We start from the raw sequence: 15,873 nt of genomic DNA, 5'->3' as shown, positions 1-15,873 counted from the left end.
TGGGACAGTGACAGCAGAGAGCGGAGCTGAGTGACAAGGCTGGAGGGGACAGCGTTGTCCTCTGGCCACAGGAGTGGTGGTTGGGACATGGGACTGAGCCTGAGCAGCCGCAGTCCCGCAGGCAGGGAGGGATTGCAGGGAGCTGGTGGGGTTTTTCTTACACTGTCCTTCTTTTCTCTCAAATTACTCAGTGCCTCCTCGTTTTGTGGTACAACCCAACAACCAAGATGGCATTTACGGCAAAGCCGGGGTGCTGAATTGCTCCGTTGACGGGTACCCCCCTCCAAAAGTCATGTGGAAACATGCCAAAGGTGAGACACGGGGACCTCCGTGCGGGTGGGAGCATCCCCTTTGGCACGGCCACCCCAGCACTGAGCCCCCAGCTCTGCTCTGCCCGGGCTGAGCTCCGTGTCCCCGTGTCCCCTGCCAGGGAGCGGCAACCCCCAGCAGTACCACCCCATCCCGCTGACGGGCCGCATCCAGATCCTGCCCAACAGCTCGCTGCTCATCCGCCACGTGCTGGAGGAGGACATCGGCTACTACCTCTGCCAGGCCAGCAACGGCGTGGGCACCGACATCAGCAAGTCCATGTTCCTCACCGTGAAGAGTAAGTAGCCAGACCCCGCCGGCAGTGCACGGGGAGGGCATCGATTCCCCTCCTCCGGGGACCCGCTTCCCTTCTGCTATTAAACACGCTTTGTCCTTAATAAAACCCAGCAATCAATCTACATCATGCAGGAGGAAAGGAAATAGCTGGGCTAATTTGACAGGGAAGGGCCGGGAAGCGTTGTTAGACACCGTGTTTGAACTGCGCTTATTATTGGATTCCTCTCCCGTTGCTATCAGCAGAATACATAATCTCCCGCTCTTCTTTATTTGTTTGGATTGTTGCTGCCGTGAGCATTCAAACCGCAAAAAGAAGGTGGTGGAGGGGGGACCAGCCCCATCATGTTTGCTCCCGCGTGTCGCCAGAGCTGAGTGGGGACAAGCTCTGTGCAGGACGAGGCAAAAAGAGCGGGGTCCCTGGCTGCCTGCTGTCCCCTCCGTCCCCTGCCATCGGCTGCCGTTTCTCTCGGGGCCTCTCCCCACCCGCCTCTGCCCTCCTGGCTTTCTGCTCCCCGCCCTGTCAGCTGTTTAATTTATCCCGCCGACTGATGAATGGAAACGAGGGACTTCAAACGGCGCACTTCAATAAGGCGCAGGTACAAAGTCGAGGCGATTAATCCCGAGCGAGCGTGCCGAAGTCTGGGAGCTGCCGCCGCTGCCTTGTCCCCGCTATCTGCCGTAATTGCATCCCAGGACAGGCTGCTTGCTGACTTGAATAGCACATAACCTTATTATGCGTGTGCTTTTCCATTTCCAGGAGACCTCGCAGCCTTTGAAAAGGTTTGGATGAATAGGTAGATGAGGCGCCACAGCCCATTAAGCATTATATGGGGCTCTTTGTTTTGTTTCATTTTTGGATATTTTGTTTGTTTAGTGAAATGTCAGACCAATTAAAGTGAGATCAGCGCTGGCTTTCCTTGAAAGTCAGGCCACTGCGGACAGAGTTAAATGAAAGTTAATCAGAGCGCAGACAGAGCGCGCTGGGTCAGCGGGAGAGGGGAGCAGCCCTGGCGCGGCCCCAGCCCCGACACCGCGGCGATGGGCTCGGGCAGAGGGGCAGCGGTCCGCACGGCGCGGGGACAGACGTGTTTGCAAGTTCATTGCCGTACGGCGAGAGCATAACTGATTGCTTCCATGCAATTTGAATTAATCTCATGCTTCAGGTGAAACTCGGCTAATCAGTGTAGAAAGGAAGCTGGAATGGGTGCAATCAAATTAACATCACAGAGCCGGCTCCAAACAAGAAAGAGGGGGGCGCGGGAGGCAGGCACAGCCCTTGTCACCCTTGTCACCATTCTCGTTCAGTTGTCACCGCGGGCGGCGGAGCGGCGGGTCCCCAGCCCGGTGCGGGATGCTGACATCTCCCTTTGTCGCCAGCCTTATCTCTGCCCAGCAAGCGGCACCAGCCCTTGTCTGGCCGTGTTAACAAGCCCGTGGGCGCAGGGAGAGCACAAGGGGGACAGGAAGCATTGGAGGCCAGGCTCTCCTAGAGGAAACGCGTCTGCACAGCGGACCCGGGCTCTGGCTGATGCTCTGATGGGCAGGACCCAGCGTTCCTGGTGTTCCTGCGCCTGGGAAGGCTCTAGTGGCCAGTCCCAGGTGTTCTGTCCCGCTGCAAGCGGCAGGACCGCTGCAGGGCAAGTGTTGGGTACCAGTGTGCAAGAGATGCTGCTGCGCCCCGGTCTGTGCCGTCTGCACAGCTGGTTGTTGGGGTTTTCTTTGGGTTTCTTTTGCTGCTTTCCCCGCCCTGGGCTGCTTGCCGCTCTCCTGGGACCCCAGCAATTGAGAGGAGTTGATATGTTTACATCCAAGGAGCTGCTTTTAATCAAACATCAATAAGTGCATTTCAGCGAAGCAGAGCCTGAAACGGAGCTCCTCTCCCGGGGCTGCTGCTCGCGGGCAGGGGTGGCGCCTCGGGGACCGCCACAGCCCGGCTGAACCGGGGAGCAGCGCCAGGTGTCCCCCGCCAAAATCTGCAGGGTGGCCTCTCGGTAGCCAGTGATAGCAAGAGATAGATCGAGAGGAAATGGCCTCAAGTTGCACCAGGGGAGGTTGAGGTTGGATCTAGGAACAATTTCTTCCCCAAAGGGCTGTGGGGCATTGGAACAGGCTGCCCAGGGCAGTGCTGGAGTCACCATCCCCGGAGGGCTGGACAGACGGACATGAGGTTCTCAGGGACGGGGGTCGCGCTAGGGGTGGGGAATGGTTGGACTTGATGATCTGGAGGGTTTTTCCAACCGAAATGATTCTGTGACTGTTGTGGCAGGAGCCCAGTGAGGTCCCTCTGTCCCAGCCGCCGGGCACCTGCCCTGCGCCCCACACACACGGGCAGCTGGGGAGGAAAGCTTTCCTGAGCTGCTAATTGAATTACATTGCCACAGAAAGCCAAGAAGTCGTAGCTCATTAGAGCCTCTTGTGTCCCATTATAACAGTGTGTGTTGCCTTTGCGGATTGTCATTATCATATATTACTGCGGGACTCAGCACCGCTGTTTGTTTATGCATTGCATTTTTTTTGCTTACCCGGGCTGCCCTCGCCCCCCAGCCCGTTTCCCCGTGGCGGTGCCCAAACCCCCGGCCAGGGGCGGCAGCTCTGTGCCGGGGCTGCGGCACAACCAGCGGCCAGAGGGACTCACCGGCTGTGCCGCACCCGCTGTGCCGGGAACGTGCCCGCGCTGGGTGCTGCAGCCTGCGGCCTCCCCACCAGCCTTGTTTGCATATTGGGGTGCCCGTGATTAAAAAATATATACATTATCTCTGATATCTGCAATGCAAAGCGGCCTTGCTGATGTGAAATCGCACTCTATATTCTGCCCAGGTTTATACGAGTGAATTATGCAAATCTGTGATGGAAAACATTCTTCCTCTCATCCTCGGGAGTGTAAAACCTTAGTCAATAATTCATACCCGCACGTCTCAGACTGGAGGCTTTCTCTTCATTATAGCGTGCACTTGGTTATTTGTCTTTCACGTTTTATTGTCTACCCCGGTGTAATGCTATGCATTATAAAATTTATCTGCTTCATTATTTTATGATCCTGAGCTGTATAATGCAGCGAGACGGTTCCGCTTCGGGCTGCCCAGCCTCTCGGTGAGACCCGCATCCGTCCCCTCCCCGGCGGGGTCTGCGGGCCGTGCCGGGGCCGGGCAGCCGCAGGTGACACCGAGCTGTCCCCCGGGCTCACGTGTGTCCCCCACCTGTCTGCAGTCCCGGCCATGATCACCTCCCACCCCAACACCACCATCGCCATCAAGGGACAGACCAAGGAGCTGAACTGCACGGCCCGGGGCGAGCGGCCCATCATCATCCGCTGGGAGAAGGGGGACACCGTCATCGACCCTGACCGCAACATGCGCTACGCCATCGCCACCAAGGACAACGGTGACGAGGTCATCTCCACCCTCAAGGTGAGGGGCCGGGGGTCATGTGCCCACCTCTTGCTCAGGTGATGGAGGGGATGCGTGGCACGGGGGGTGCCCGGGGAGGGGGTCAGTGGTCCCTGGGGTGTCACAGAGCTCAGTGCAGCCAGGTGGAGCACCTGGCCAGCGCCTGGGCTTCTACAACCAGCCTAAGAGTTAGTGCTGCCCTGGTGTGGGGAGCTGGGCTTCCAACTGTAATTACACTGGTGAAAAACCAGCCACTGTCCCCCTGCTGTGAGAAACCACTGGGGTTTGCACTAAATATCAGCTGCTTGTTCAGCTCTGGTTGCAAAGGAGTTCTGCAGCACCAGGGACATCTGACAGAACAAATGTTCAGGGCATGTCTGAGCCGGGGGTTTGGGGGTGACCTGTCTCTGCGACACCGGGGACAGGCGGGGACACGGTGCTCGGGGCAGCCCAGTCTGAAGTGGCCCGTGTTCTCTCCCTGGGACGCTGCAGCTGAAGCCAGCCGACCGCGGGGACTCGGTCTTCTTCTCCTGCCACGCCATCAACTCCTATGGCGAGGACAGAGGCTTGATCCAGCTCACCGTCCAAGGTATTTGTTCCCCTGGGGTGCAAAGCCTCACCGTGAGGATCCCCTGCTCCTGGGGGGCTCCTCTCCCTCTTGTCCCCAACCTGCCTCTCTGTCCCCAAGAGCCCCCGGACCCGCCAGAGCTGGAGATCCGCGAGGTGAAAGCCCGAAGTATGAATTTGCGATGGACGCAGCGGTTTGACGGCAACAGCATCATCACCGGGTTCGACATCGAGTACAAGAACAAATCAGGTAGGTGACGGCTGATGTCCCCTCCCCTCCCTGTGCCACCACAGGTGCTGCGTCCCGTGCTGGGCTGTGTGGGCAGGTGTGGGGCTGCCCCAAGGGAATATTCCACATCCCAGTTCCTTTGATGAAGAAAGGAGAGAGCAGCATTAATGAAATATGTTGATTTCTGTTGGATGGGAGCATTTGAAAGGGAATATTAAAAGCGACAATATTGGTGAAAGAAACCAAACCTAGACTGCACAACAGCGAGGAGGGGGAGCAGCACCTCTGCGGGGGGGCAGGGATGGAAGACAGGGGTGCTTGGGCACTGCACCCCCTTGGGGCGCAGGGTTCGGGTGCTCCCCCTCCTCCTGCTCATTGCCCTGCTTTTCCAGATTCCTGGGATTTTAAGCAGTCTACGCGCAACATCTCCCCGACCATCAACCAGGCGAACATCGTGGACCTGCACCCCGCCTCGGTGTACAGCATCCGCATGTACTCCTTCAACAAGATCGGGCGCAGCGAGCCCAGCAAGGAGCTCACCATCAGCACGGAGGAAGCAGGTGCCGCTCGCGGGACGCCCGGGGCTTCCGAACCAGGAGCAGCTTTCCCTGATGCGTTTCAACGTGTTCTTTTGGGTCTGTTTCTCCGCAGCTCCCGACGGGCCTCCCGTGGATGTCACCTTGCAGCCGATGACATCCCAGAGCATCCAGGTCACCTGGAAGGTGTGTGGGCTTTCCTGGGCACGGGGGCTTGGGCCGCGGTACAAGAACCAGGAGGAACTTCCAGGGCAAAATATAAACCTGTGCAGCTCACACAGGGTCCCGATTAATCAGGTTTTGTAACAAGCTCATTATCTCATAGCATGTCCATGGGGGTCCATGGGGAGAGAGGGGATAAATATGTAAAAAGTGAGATGCTGGGTTGCAAAGTGTTTGAGGAAGGATCAATAAAAATTAGAACTGGATTTATTTTTCCAAAGGTGCATAATGAAATATAAAATCGATTATAAAGTTAGGGCTTCGGAATGAACCGGTAAGTCAATAAATTTAGGGTTCCAGCTTGTCCCCCCAACTCCCCTTAAGCACTGAGAAACAGTTTAATGGAAAATAAGATTCACTCGAAAGATAAGTCACTTCATTTTAAGAGTATTTCAGTGAGATGGATTGCCCTGGCTTTGTAACATAAATTTGCAATCAACCCTATTGATTTCTTAATGCTTCAGAGAAATATTGTTAAGATTGATCTCAGCCTGGCCTCGTGCATTTTTAAAGCTGTCAGACTTGGGGTTTTTCCGTCCTCCCGTTGAACTGCTCCAGCTGGGGATCGGCCCTGGCCAGGCACGTCCCACCTCTGGTGGCCCCGAGGACCCAGTGGCCCTTTTTTGTCACAATTCTGCCACTCGGGCTTCTGCTGGAGCGCTGCCGGGGGACAGAAAGCTTAACACATTGCGAAAGGTGCCGGGGAGAGGTGGTGGGGCAAGGGAGCTGCCCGGGCCGCGCTCGCTGAGCGGCCACCGCTGCGTCCCGCAGGCCCCCAAGAAGGAGCTGCAGAACGGGGTGATCCGCGGCTACCAGATCGGCTACCGGGAGAACAGCCCGGGCAGCAACGGGCAGTACAGCATCGTGGAGATGAAGGCCACGGGGGACAGCGAGGTCTACACGCTGGACAACCTGAAGAAGTTTGCGCAGTACGGGGTGGTGGTGCAGGCGTTCAACCGCGCGGGGACGGGACCCTCGTCCAGCGAGATCAACGCCACCACGCTGGAGGACGGTGAGGCTGCCGCGCTCCCCAGCGGGGTCCCCGGCCCCCAGCCCCATCCCCAGCAGGGCTTGGGTGCGTTTGCCCTGGGCTGTGCACACGTGTGCGCCCGCAGCTGCCCCGGGGAGGGGTTGTGAGCACGGGGACACCGGCACATCTGGATGGCGATGGCACCGGGTTTCTGGGGCGATTAGGAGGACGTGGAGGTGCATTGTGGCGCCAGGGAGGTTTCCATCTGGGAGAGGTTGCTGGTGGCCTCAGTCATTGTAAAAACAACAAGAAAAAAGTTTTGCAGCATGTTTGCACAGCAGTTTTTCATACTTAATTAAGGCCCTCGTTAGCCTGTCAAACCACAATCATTTCCTGGCTACATTAGCACTCCTCCTGGGGTATTCAAGGGCCCCTGTTTTAGCAATAGTGTCTTTTCCATAATTATATTACCTTCATTTTGTTCAAACGGACTATCTGTATTAGTTTATTATGCTCCGTCCCTAATTACACAGTGCTTATATTTTTGCACCTAAGTAATATGAAACAATAATCATTTTCAAAGAGAATCGTTACGGTGATGTATTATCATTTAAATGCTCGTAAAAATTAGCATTACCTCTTATGGGGCAATGGGATCTCATTACCTCGCATCCAGCCAGTTCTCCCGCTCTCCCCTTGCTGGGAAGCGCCGTGTGTCCCAGTGGCCTCTCCCTGCGCCCTGGCGCCTGCCCGGCACGTGTCACCTCCATTCTGCTGATCATGCTCCTGTCCACCCCCTCAGTGCCCAGCCAGCCCCCCGAGAACGTGCGGGCCATCTCCATCACATCGGACGTGGCCGTGATCTCCTGGTCGGAGCCCCCGCGCAGCACCCTCAACGGGGTGCTCAAGGGGTACCGGGTCATCTTCTGGTCCCTCTACATGGACGGAGGTGAGTGCTCCTGGTGGCGCGGGGGGCACTGGGGGCGATGTGGGGGCACCGGGGGTGGTGTGGGGCTCACGGCCCCGTCTCCCCGTAGAGTGGGGCGAGATGCAGAACATCACAACGACGCGGGAGCGTGTGGAGCTGCGCGGCATGGAGAAGTTCACCAACTACAGCGTGCAGGTGCTGGCGTACACCCAGGCGGGCGACGGTGTCCGCAGCAGCGTGCTCTACATCCAGACCAAGGAGGACAGTAAGTGGGTTTGCTCTCCTCGCGTCCCACCTGATAAACCGCGGCAACGTGTGTTGATTAGAAGAAGACTGAGCGTTGGGAAGGAGCTGTTGGCAATGACAGAGGTGGCTGTGCAGCCCCGGAGCAGGCAGGCAGGGCTGGCTGGGCTTCTCCATCCTTCTGGTTCATGTCTTGCTGCCGTCACTTGGGGTTGCAGCCGTCGCCAGCCAGTGTCAGGAGACAAGAGCGCTTGCTCGTGCTGCAGCGCCTTGTGTTGCTACACCAGAGCGTCTGGGGGGTGCAGAGGAAACCCCCCGTGTGCAGCCATGGCCAGGCCATTTCTCTTTTTATTTTTTTCATTTCCTTAAGTGCGGATATTTAAATATTTACACCCCTACTTGCCCTACTTTAATGCATTAACTCGTGGCAGAGCGTTTCTGGGCCCATGGGCTGGTGCTGCTGCCTCCCGTCCCGGGGAGCGGCAGATGCTGGGGGGACGCAGCGGGCAGGGGAAGGCTGAGCCGCTCCGGCGGATTACGGAGACAGAGGAGACGGCCAGTAAAAGCCAATCATGGCTTCTAAGGCAGAGCCTGGGCTGCAGTTAATCCTCCTGCCTCCGGCTCAGCAGGGACCGGAGGTGCCCATGGAGAGGTGTCCCGGGGTGGCGGGGTGATGATGGGGTGACCTGCAGACCTGGTCCCGCGTGCTCCTGCACAATGCTGGCATGGAAGCACCGCTGCAGCTGCTCCCCAGCGCACAGTCGGCACAGACGCAGCCCTGCAGCGCGCAGGGACCGCGGGGACATCCCGCTGCCGGCTCTGCCACCCTCTCGCTCCTGCAGTTCCAGGTCCTCCGGCCGGCATCAAGGCTGTGCCCTCGTCCGCCAGCAGCGTGGTGGTGTCCTGGCTGCCGCCGGCCAAGCCCAACGGCATCATTCGGAAGTACACCATCTTCTGCTCCAGCCCCGGCTCGGGGCAGCCGGTACGGGATGGGGACGGGATCGGCGGGCGTGCGGGCGATGCTGCGCGGTCCCTTCCTCGGGCACCTGCCCCGCTCAGCGCGCCCTTCCGAGGGGAATCGTGCCAGCAGCTGATTGAAAATAAACCAGGAATCAAACCTGGCCCCAGCCCTCCTTCGCGAGGGAGAGGTTGATGGGAGGTCTGCAGACTAGTGCTTATCAAAAGCTCCTTCTCAAACTCATTTCACTATCTGAGCCTCTGGTTTCCAGGGCAACATAATCTTTTCATCAAAGCAACTGGTAAAACCGCTGGGATCCGATATTGTTTTCTTGGCATCTTGTCAAAACTGTCATTTGGGTAAAAAAAAATTATGTATACTATAAAATATTCATATAGGTGCCTGCTTGTGGGGTACATTTCCATGTGTGGACCCCACAAGGGCACATGTTTGGAGACGGTGAATGCGCAGATACCTGTGCACGCATAAATACCGCACCCATCCCGTGCAATGGGGACGGGTGCTGGGCGGCCCTTCTCCATGAGACGTGCTTGGGGCGCGATGGCTTTGGCCACAGCGTGATGGAGAGCGGCTTCGGTGTGGGGCAGAGCTCTGCGGAGGACCCTGGCTCAGGACAGTGGCGGCATCGCTGCGTGCAGTGCAGGAGGCGATCCCACGCGGGGCTTTGGGGACGTCCCGGGTGCTCCCTGGGTCTGCACAGGGGGTTTGCAGCCCGGCCAGGACTTGCCTCCATGCCGGCCGCGCTGCAGCTCCGGGGAAGCGTCCTTCCCGGGAACAAATCCTGCCGTGGCAGCCATCTGTTCCTCGGGCTCCAGCTCCCTGGAGAAATGCCGACACCAGCCGGTTTGCACGGGCATTGAGGCTCCATGCAGGGCTGCGCCGCTGCTGGGGAGTGAACCCGTCCTTCGGGGAGCAAAGGGGAGCGGTCCCACTGCAGAGACGGCTGGGGTGACAGGGGTGGAAGAGATGCCCTGAACTGGGAGTGCTGGGGTGCTGGGGGGTGTCTGAGCACAGGCAGGCAGCCCAGAGGCAGCTTTGCCAGGGTGAGGGTCTCACAGAGGCTTTAACTTCTCCCGTTCCCCCTCCAGGCCCCCAGCGAGTACGAGACCAGCCCCGACCAGCTCTTCTACCGCATCGCCCACCTGAGCCGCGGGCAGCAGTACCTGCTGTGGGTGGCTGCCGTCACCTCCGCCGGCCGCGGCAACATCAGCGAGAAGGTCACCATCGAGCCTGCCGGGAAAGGTGCGGTGGGGCCTGGCTGGCAGGGGGACACGCGCGGTGGCTCTGCTGTCCCCTGCCCCGGGGTGGCTGTGGCTGCTCCCTGTCAGCGGTGACGCGGGGGTGACTTGTGCCTGGGGCAGGGGAGGGACAGCATGGGGGGCCTCAGCTGTCATTACACACCAGGCTGACCTCCTCATTGCCCCCAGCCCCTGCCAAGATCATCTCCTTTGGGGGCACCGTCACCACCCCCTGGATGAAGGACGTGCGGCTGCCCTGCAACTCCGTGGGGGAGCCGGTCCCTGCCATCAAGTGGACCAAGGACAGGTACCGAGGGGGTGTCACAGCCAGGGACGGGCTGGTGCTGGCTGCGTCGCCCTTGATGTGTCACACATGGCTGATGCACCTTTTCTCTCCCGGCAGCGAGGACTCCGCCATCCCGGTGACGGTGGACGGCCACCGGCTGATCCAGCCCAACGGCACGCTGGTGCTGCGCTCAGTGAAAGCCGAGGACTCCGGCTACTACACCTGCACCGCCACCAACACCTGGGGCTTCGACACTATCATCATCAACCTCCTGGTGCAAGGTGAGGGTGCTGGGGGTGGCTGCGGTCCCAAATCTGTGCCCAGGAGCAGGGATCTGGCACACTCATGCTCATCCTTGGCAGCCGCTGTGTGTGAGGTGCTCATGGGCTTCTCCCTCCTCCCCAGTGCCCCCAGACCAGCCCCGCCTGACCGTCTCCAAGACCTCGGCATCGTCCATCACGCTGGCCTGGATTCCCGGGGACAACGGGGGCAGCTCCATCCGAGGTACGTCTGCGCGTGTTCTTCTGTGCTGTGCCTCGGGTTTTCCCTTCTCTGAGCGCTCCAGGGTAGAGCTGATACTTCTGAGCTTGTAGCACGGCTGACGGTCACAATGAGAGGTCTGTAAGGTGTTTTCAACAAGATGCAGCAGCTGAAGTAGCTAATGAAGGGCATGTCATTAATTGCTTAGGTGCTGGTGGCCGGAGCAGGCCCCAGTGGCTGCTCCTGGCGTTGGTGGGACTCTGAACCTGACAGGATAGGATTTGTGCCACGTCCCCTGTCCCTGGTGGGCTGGGGCTCCAGAAGGGCTCCAGGAGCATCCCTGCTTTCCTGAGCCTCCTTTCTGCTCTGATTCATTTCATGAATTATACGTGGAAACAGCTGCACACGGAGCGGGGAGCGGGGAAGGAGACCTCACTTACAATTAATTAAAAGCATGAAAGTAATTACAAGCAAATCTCCCCAGCCAGCCGCCTTTCACTCTAGCGGACTCTGTTGATAAATTTGGTTATAATTGGATTAGAAATATTAAAAACATGCTGCAGGTACAAAATAAATAAATAGCAGGTGGCAGGCACCGTGGGTGGTGTGGGGGTGCCGGGGTGGCTTCAACACGACTGGAGAGTGGGGCAGAGCCGGGCGGACCAGGGAGGGTCCCGGTGCCCCCGTCTCCAGCCGTGGGGAAGTCTCAGCACTGGGCAGGGGCGAGAAACCCCCCTCCGCTCAGCGCCGCCTCCATACGGGCCCCTTGGCATCGCCACTGTGGCACCTGCACCAGCACCGCAGCAGTCCCGTTCTGATGCACGCACGAAGGCGGAAAGCCCGCTCTTCTCTGTTATTTTTATTGGAGAGCTGGTGAAAGAACCTGCAAAAATCTGCAGATCTCTCAATGCACCAGGAAAGCTCGGGATTTTTTATCGCCATTAAGGTCAGGCCGGTCGGGGCAGCAGAGACGTGCTGCCGGGGACGCCGATGCCCTTGGTGGCACACACCTCGCACTCTCCGGGAAAGCTGGGCAAGCCCTTTCCAGGCAGCACAATGGATTCGTTCATCCAGGACACGGTGTGCTCCCTGATACCCAAATCAGGGGAGAGGAGGCGTTATGTGATGGCAGAAGCGACTTCCCCACAGCTTCTCGGGGGAGCTGGTGAATTCCGCCGTTCTCCATACGGCCCCAGGCCAGCGCGGTCCCGGCTCCTGGGTAGAACCGAGCGCTGGGCCGCGCTGCTGGCGCTGCAGGCGGGTGACGTGGGACTGGGGAGCAGACGGAGGCCCGTTAGCCTCCTTTCTTTTACTAATTTATTTAATTCCAACTTGAACGTGCATAATTGTAGTAGTTTCACCTATGCTGAAGTTCATACTAATGAATAGATGTGCTGCTAAATGTTCTTGGCATCACCAAGTTAAAATCAATTTAAATATTCTGTGTAATAGGAGCTCTAAAATTTCATGCTAGTGGACATGCTAGCATTGAACTGAAATTTGTGATTTTAAAAGCTTTCCAGACAAAAGCCACCGTTTTCTGTTGAGATCAGGGACCCTCCTTCTAGCAGCTGTATATTGAGATGGGCAATGGCTGGACTCTGTGATCTTAAAGCTGTTTTCCAACCAAAGTTATTTTATGTTGGTTTGTTGTATGGTTTCCATCATGGTTCGTGTGCAGTGGGGCAGGACTTGGTGTGCCCGTGAGGCTGCGTTGGATGTGGCTGTGGGGTGTCCCTGAGGCGGGTGCATCTGTCACCCGTGCCCGGAGGTGACCGCCCTGTCCTTGCTCCCACAGGCTTCGTGCTGCAGTACTCGGTGGACAACAGCGAGGAGTGGAAGGACGTGTTCATCAGCTCCTCCGAGCGCTCCTTCAAGCTGGAGAGCCTCAAGTGCGGCACCTGGTACAAGGTGAAGCTGGCGGCCAAGAACAGCGTGGGGGCCGGCCGCATCAGCGAGATCATCGAGGCCAAGACCCACGGCAGAGGTGAGCCCGTCGCGCCGTGTCCCGGCGGGACATTGCCGTCCCCTGTCCCCGGCAGCCCTCCTGACGGCTGCCCTCCCGCAGAGCCCTCCTTCAGCAAGGACCAGCACCTCTTCACGCACATCAACTCCACGCACGCGCGGCTGAACCTGCAGGGCTGGAGCAGCGGGGGCTGCCCCATCACCGCCATCGTCCTGGAGTACCGGCCCAAGGGCAACTGGCTGTGGCAGAGCCTGCGCACCAACAGCTCCGGCGAGGTGTTCCTCACCGAGCTGCGCGAGGCCACCTGGTACGAGCTGCGCATGAAGGCCTGCAACAGCGCGGGCTGCGGCAACGAGACCACGCAGTTTGCCACGCTGGACTACGACGGCAGTGAGTGTGGGGACGGGGCGGGGGGCGATGTCGCCCCGCTGGGGGTCCCAGGAGTGCTGACCGCCCGCCCGCTCTGCCCAGGCACCATCCCCCCCATCAAATCCGCGCAGGGGGAGGGGGACGACGTGAAGAAGCTCTTCACCATCGCCTGCCCCATCATCCTGGCCACGCTGGGGGTGGCGCTGCTCTTCGTCATCCGCAAGAAGAGGAAGGAGAAGCGGCTGAAGAGGCTGCGGGGTGAGATGGGGTGCAGGGGCGCAGGGTGTGGGGCTGGACCGCAGAGCTGTGCCCTCCTGGGTGGGCTTGTTAGGCCCAGAATGGCTCTTTGTAAAACCTTCTTCTTGTTCTCTTGTAGACGCCAAGAGTCTGGCTGAAATGCTGATCAGGTGGGTGTCTCACCTGCATGTGCTGGGTGGGGAATGCTGGGGGGTGTTGGGGCTGGGGTGATTTAAGCCCGGGTTCAGCCCTGTCTCAGGTTCAGACCTTCTTGGGCTTGGCCCTGGAGGGTTGTGTCAACCTGTGGCACAGCTGCCCGGTGCTCCTGCCTACTCCTGCCTGCCAGAGGGGTGAGGCAGGCAGGTCCCAGCACCCGTGCTGGAGCTTTCTGGGGAGAGCTGAGCCCCTGCCAGGCTGGAGCCGCTGGGCTCTCTCCGGTAATGGCCGGGTCTGCGTCCCCTCTCACCTCACAGCAAGAATAACCGCAGCTTTGACACGCCGGTGAAGGGGCCCCCGCAGGGCCCCCGCCTGCACATCGACATCCCACGGGTCCAGCTCCTCATCGAGGACAAGGAGGGCATCAAGCAGCTGGGTAAGCGCCGTGCTGGGCCTGTGGCGTGGGGGGGACGTGGGCCAGCATCCCCTCTGGCCCCAAGGCACACAGTGTCCCCAGGCTGTCCCTGTCTCCAGCCCTGGCTGGAGAACAACCAGCAAAAGGGCAAATCTCCCATCCGCGTGTGCCCCAGAGCGCTGGGGGGCTGAGTGCGGGGTGGCAGGTGCCTGCAGCAAAGCCCTGCCTAGAGAAAGAGGTCTGAGCTTCAGCTTCTTCCCGCAGGGGATGACAAAGCCACCATCCCAGTGACCGACACGGAGTTCAGTCAGGCGGTGAACCCCCAGAGCTTCTGCACGGGCGTCTCGCTGCATCACCCCGCTCTGATCCAGAACACAGGGCCCCTCATCGACATGTCGGACATCCGCCCTGGCACCAGTAAGTAGCTGTGGTGGGTTCGCTGAGAGCAGCGCGGTGTACTGGCAGACACGGGCACGAGGCCGGTGTGGGGGAGCCCCCGAGTGCCCCAGCACGTCCCCTTCCAGAGAGATGCAGGTCCTGTCCCCCAGCACTGCCCGTGTCTGGAAGCAGCTGTTGGTACGGCAGGAGTGGGAGCGCTCTGGGGAGGTGCACACACAGCAGCCTGGCTGGCTCTGAGAGTGACCCACTGTGACCGCGTGTCACCTTTTGTGCCTCAGACCCGGTGTCCAGGAAGAGCGTGAAGTCTGCGCACAGCACCCGCAACCGGTACTCCAGCCAGTGGACCCTCACCAAGTGCCAGGCGTCCACCCCCGCCCGGACCCTCACCTCCGACTGGAGGACAGTGGGGTCCCAGCACGGCATCACGGTCACCGAGAGTGACAGCTACAGCGCCAGCCTCTCTCAGGACACAGGTGTGCTGGCTTTGCAGTACATGGGCTCATTGGCGGTGACATTGTACCATGACTTTGGGGCGAGTGCAGAAGTTGAATTTACTGTTAATAGGATTGTGGAACTGTAACTTCCACTGCAGGAGCCACTTGCTCTTGGTTGTATTGAACCGTGTCCTCCCATTTCTAGCAAAGATTACGAATAGCACCATTAATTGGGTGGATGCTCTTGTGCCAGGTCTGGTGCTCTGTGGGTTCCTGGCTGGTTGTTGAGCTCCAGCTTAACTGACCACCTGTGTGTGTGTGCAGGCTCTGCCCTGCCCGTGCCAGATGTGGGCTGTGCTGTCCCCTCCAGGCGCTCTGGGGTGGCTCCTGAGCAGTGGGGCGAGTGCCCAGCTCTGGGGACAGGTGGCCGGGTGGATGTCAGCAGGGACAGCCTGGCCATTCCCACAAAAGTGTGTGGAAAAGGGGAATGTCACGCGATTTCTCCCCCGCAGACAAGGGCCGGAACAGCATGGTGTCGACGGAGAGCGCCTCGTCCACCTACGAGGAGCTGGCTCGCGCCTACGAGCACGCCAAGCTGGAGGAGCAGCTGCAGCACGCCAAGTTCGAGATCACGGAGTGCTTCATCTCCGACAGCTCCTCCGACCAGATGACCACCGGCACCACCGACAACGCCGACAGCATGACCTCCATGAGCACTCCCTCGGAGCCGGGCATCTGCCGCTTCACCGCTTCCCCCCCCAAGCCCCAGGACAGCGAGCGCGGCAAGAGCGTGGCCGTCCCCATCCCGCACCGCGCCAGCAAGAGTACGTACACACGGGCTGACATTTCTTCACTTCTCTCTTCACATTTCTTTTCTCTCCTCTTCGTATTTCTTTGCTTCTCTCATCATTTCTGCTCTCCTTGCATGTTTTTATTGTATTCACTCTTCTCCACTTTTCTCTGCTGCTTCTTGCTTACGCTCACTTTGCTTTTATCTCCTACGTGTCTTTACTCCACTTCTCGCATTTCTTCTTTGCTCCCTTTTTCTCACCTCCACATTTCTTTGCTCCTTTTTACTCTTTTCCATGTTTCTTTGCTCCTCTTTTCTCCTTTTTTCTCCTCTTGTCACGATAGACACCTTGCGAATAGATAACATGACGCAATAGGTTTTCAGATACAATACGACCCGCAAGGTCCTCTCCTAATGTCGCCATAAGGAAAAGGGAC

The 15,873-nt window shown here is 58.8% G+C and overlaps 1 protein-coding gene across 2 annotated transcripts in view; it reads left to right on the top strand.

Moving 5' to 3' along the window:
• Nucleotides 1–15,873, top strand: part of DSCAML1 (DS cell adhesion molecule like 1) — an 89,667-nt gene that overhangs the window by 72,405 nt on the left and 1,389 nt on the right. Inside the window, exons 10-32 of one of the 2 annotated variants that reach the window (XM_065040149.1) lie at nt 192–311; nt 431–607; nt 3,814–4,013; nt 4,485–4,581; nt 4,681–4,809; nt 5,181–5,348; nt 5,440–5,510; nt 6,318–6,558; nt 7,319–7,465; nt 7,554–7,709; nt 8,530–8,669; nt 9,755–9,908; nt 10,094–10,211; nt 10,308–10,471; nt 10,596–10,694; nt 12,469–12,657; nt 12,739–13,026; nt 13,108–13,263; nt 13,382–13,412; nt 13,716–13,834; nt 14,078–14,230; nt 14,491–14,685; nt 15,159–15,470. In XM_065040149.1, coding sequence (XP_064896221.1) covers nt 192–311; nt 431–607; nt 3,814–4,013; nt 4,485–4,581; nt 4,681–4,809; nt 5,181–5,348; nt 5,440–5,510; nt 6,318–6,558; nt 7,319–7,465; nt 7,554–7,709; nt 8,530–8,669; nt 9,755–9,908; nt 10,094–10,211; nt 10,308–10,471; nt 10,596–10,694; nt 12,469–12,657; nt 12,739–13,026; nt 13,108–13,263; nt 13,382–13,412; nt 13,716–13,834; nt 14,078–14,230; nt 14,491–14,685; nt 15,159–15,470 — 3,624 coding nt within the window. Of the gene's footprint in view, nt 1–191; nt 312–430; nt 608–3,813; nt 4,014–4,484; nt 4,582–4,680; nt 4,810–5,180; nt 5,349–5,439; nt 5,511–6,317; nt 6,559–7,318; nt 7,466–7,553; nt 7,710–8,529; nt 8,670–9,754; nt 9,909–10,093; nt 10,212–10,307; nt 10,472–10,595; nt 10,695–12,468; nt 13,027–13,107; nt 13,264–13,381; nt 13,413–13,715; nt 13,835–14,077; nt 14,231–14,490; nt 14,686–15,158; nt 15,471–15,873 lie in introns of both variants that reach the window. The other variant, XM_065040148.1, reaches the window with a different exon arrangement.

The sequence above is a fragment of the Columba livia genome, chromosome 24 (assembly GCF_036013475.1).
Source record: "Columba livia isolate bColLiv1 breed racing homer chromosome 24, bColLiv1.pat.W.v2, whole genome shotgun sequence".
NCBI classification, from domain to species: Eukaryota; Metazoa; Chordata; class Aves; order Columbiformes; family Columbidae; genus Columba; species Columba livia.
This window is presented reverse-complemented; position numbering and strand designations above follow the sequence as displayed.